This window comes from Eurypyga helias, unplaced genomic scaffold, assembly GCF_000690775.1.
Source record: "Eurypyga helias isolate BGI_N326 unplaced genomic scaffold, ASM69077v1 scaffold30960, whole genome shotgun sequence".
NCBI lineage: Eukaryota > Metazoa > Chordata > Aves > Eurypygiformes > Eurypygidae > Eurypyga > Eurypyga helias.
Genome location: NW_010224540.1, coordinates 728 through 2636, shown reverse-complemented (window position 1 = coordinate 2636; position 1909 = coordinate 728). Strand labels below are relative to the sequence as shown.

General features: G+C 41.4%; 1 protein-coding gene across 1 annotated transcript in view; it reads left to right on the top strand.

The window, feature by feature from the left end:
* Positions 1-1318, top strand: part of CPA6 (carboxypeptidase A6) — a gene marked incomplete at its 5' end in the record, with an annotated part of 27240 nt that extends 25922 nt beyond the window's left edge. The window contains one exon of the mRNA XM_010161891.1: positions 1194-1318. Within this exon, the coding sequence (XP_010160193.1) occupies positions 1194-1307 (114 nt within the window). The remainder of the gene's footprint in view (positions 1-1193) is intronic.
* Positions 1319-1909: the final 591 nt, after the last annotated feature.

The following is a 1909-nucleotide window of genomic DNA, read 5'->3' as shown; positions in this document are numbered from 1 at the left end:
AGGTCAGACTGGAGATTAAGCCAGAATCCCGATTCCTGACAATGGCAAACGAGTGGAAGATTAGGGAAAGCGTATAAATGGAAAGGCAAGTATAGAACAATTCCAGTGCGTTCATCTAGCCCCTGAAGCACAACAAGGTAAGGACCACGTTCATGAAGACTTGCATAAACTGAAACCTACAGCTCTTCAGTTACAGAAACAAAACAACTAAAACAACCGCTGCAGCTTCACCCAGTGGTTCAAAGTCCAGCAATTTCTAGCCCCGAAGATGTTAATTTCCTGCTCTCTACAGGGACATTGCTCTGTGTTTTCCTAGATATTCCTGGCCTTCACTGTACATTCTCCAGAATCCTTTCCTTTGGGATCAGAATATTCCTTTTTCTTTTGAATACATGCATCCTTTCCTTTCCCTGTGTTTGGATGCACTGTCCACCTGTGACCCTCGGTATTTGCCATGGGCCAGGCCTTCTGCCCCCCGTCTCATAGGATGCCATGAACCCTCCTAAACACACTGCATCCGTATGGATGTTGAATGTAGATGCTGATTTTCCCCATACAGTACTCAGATCACATTTCTGCGATAGTGGAAGGAGGTCTCCAAGCCTACATCATCTGCCCATAGAGAAAGTTAGACAGGCAGTGAACATTCATTTGTCCATCACAGGTTCAGGAGTGGAATTTGCCCCCTTCCTTCCTTCCACTCCGCTCACTGAGCCACTGTGGAGCATCACCAAGGGATCATTTCTCCTTCACAAGCCCAGCAGAGATGAGGTTTTGTGGACTGGGAGGTGCATCCACGGGCACTTGCAGAAAATGCATGCATGGCTTTTAAACTGCCTAAGACAGAGGTTTATTTCTTCTCATGGTCTCACTTGTTGCCTAAATTTGTTGTGTCACTAAATTGGTGTATATATACCTGTAACTGCAAGTACTTAATGGCTGATCATTCACAGTGCAGTGAGCTGCTTTATGCCATGAAAATACTGAATCAGGTTTTTCAGGGAATTAGGGAACTGCTGTCAATAAAAATAAATAATGCATTTATTCTTTAAAATAATTTTAAATTAGCCACCACGGACTCACAGAACACAGCATTGCCCTGGAAGCCAGTGATCCATAGCGCAGGTTCCAATTCCTTTACAGTATTTAATTCCAAGTCTAATTTATGGATTTGTTTTTCTCCCTCCTCCCAGGAATCAGCAGCCTACAATGCTGTTAACGCTCTGCAGTCAGCCTATGGTGTCAGATACAGATACGGTCCTGCATCTAGCACTTTGTGTAAGTTTTCCTCTGCCACAGGTTTGTGACCTTGACCTACCTGTAGTGAGAAGGAGGTTACCTTTATTACAGCGAAGAAAGCAAACCCTCTTTGGAGTTAACTCTGTTCCAGTTGTGGGTGGTGAGGAAGGCGGAAGATTAAGTTTTGTAACGGATTCAGCCAGCTGATTGCAGTAAGATTAACTTAATTGATGCAATAAAAGAGATTAAAATGCAATGCATTTGAGAGACGAAAGCCAGGAAATAACGTGTTCAGAACATATGAAAACAGATTTTTTAAAAAAATAAGGTAAAACAAGATCTTAAAAAGTGTGTCTTTATCAGATACTGTAAATGCACTACTAAGTCATAAAATAGTTGGGAGGAAATAATTTAAAGTAGGTTACATTTCTCACCACCGCTTTGCCTCTCCGGAGCAATTGCGATAGGTACAGCCGTTCACTGAGCTCATTCTAAAAGTTAAGCTGGTGTCTTTAAAATCTAAGTTTCAAATGTCTCTGTGTCTAGATGATGACAAATGATAGTAACAGTATCTTTATTTGGACATCTTCCATTTTTCAGAGAGCAATTTCAAATGCATTTTTCCCTATAACAAAATCTCTTTAAAATATGCCTTTTAATATGTAACAGT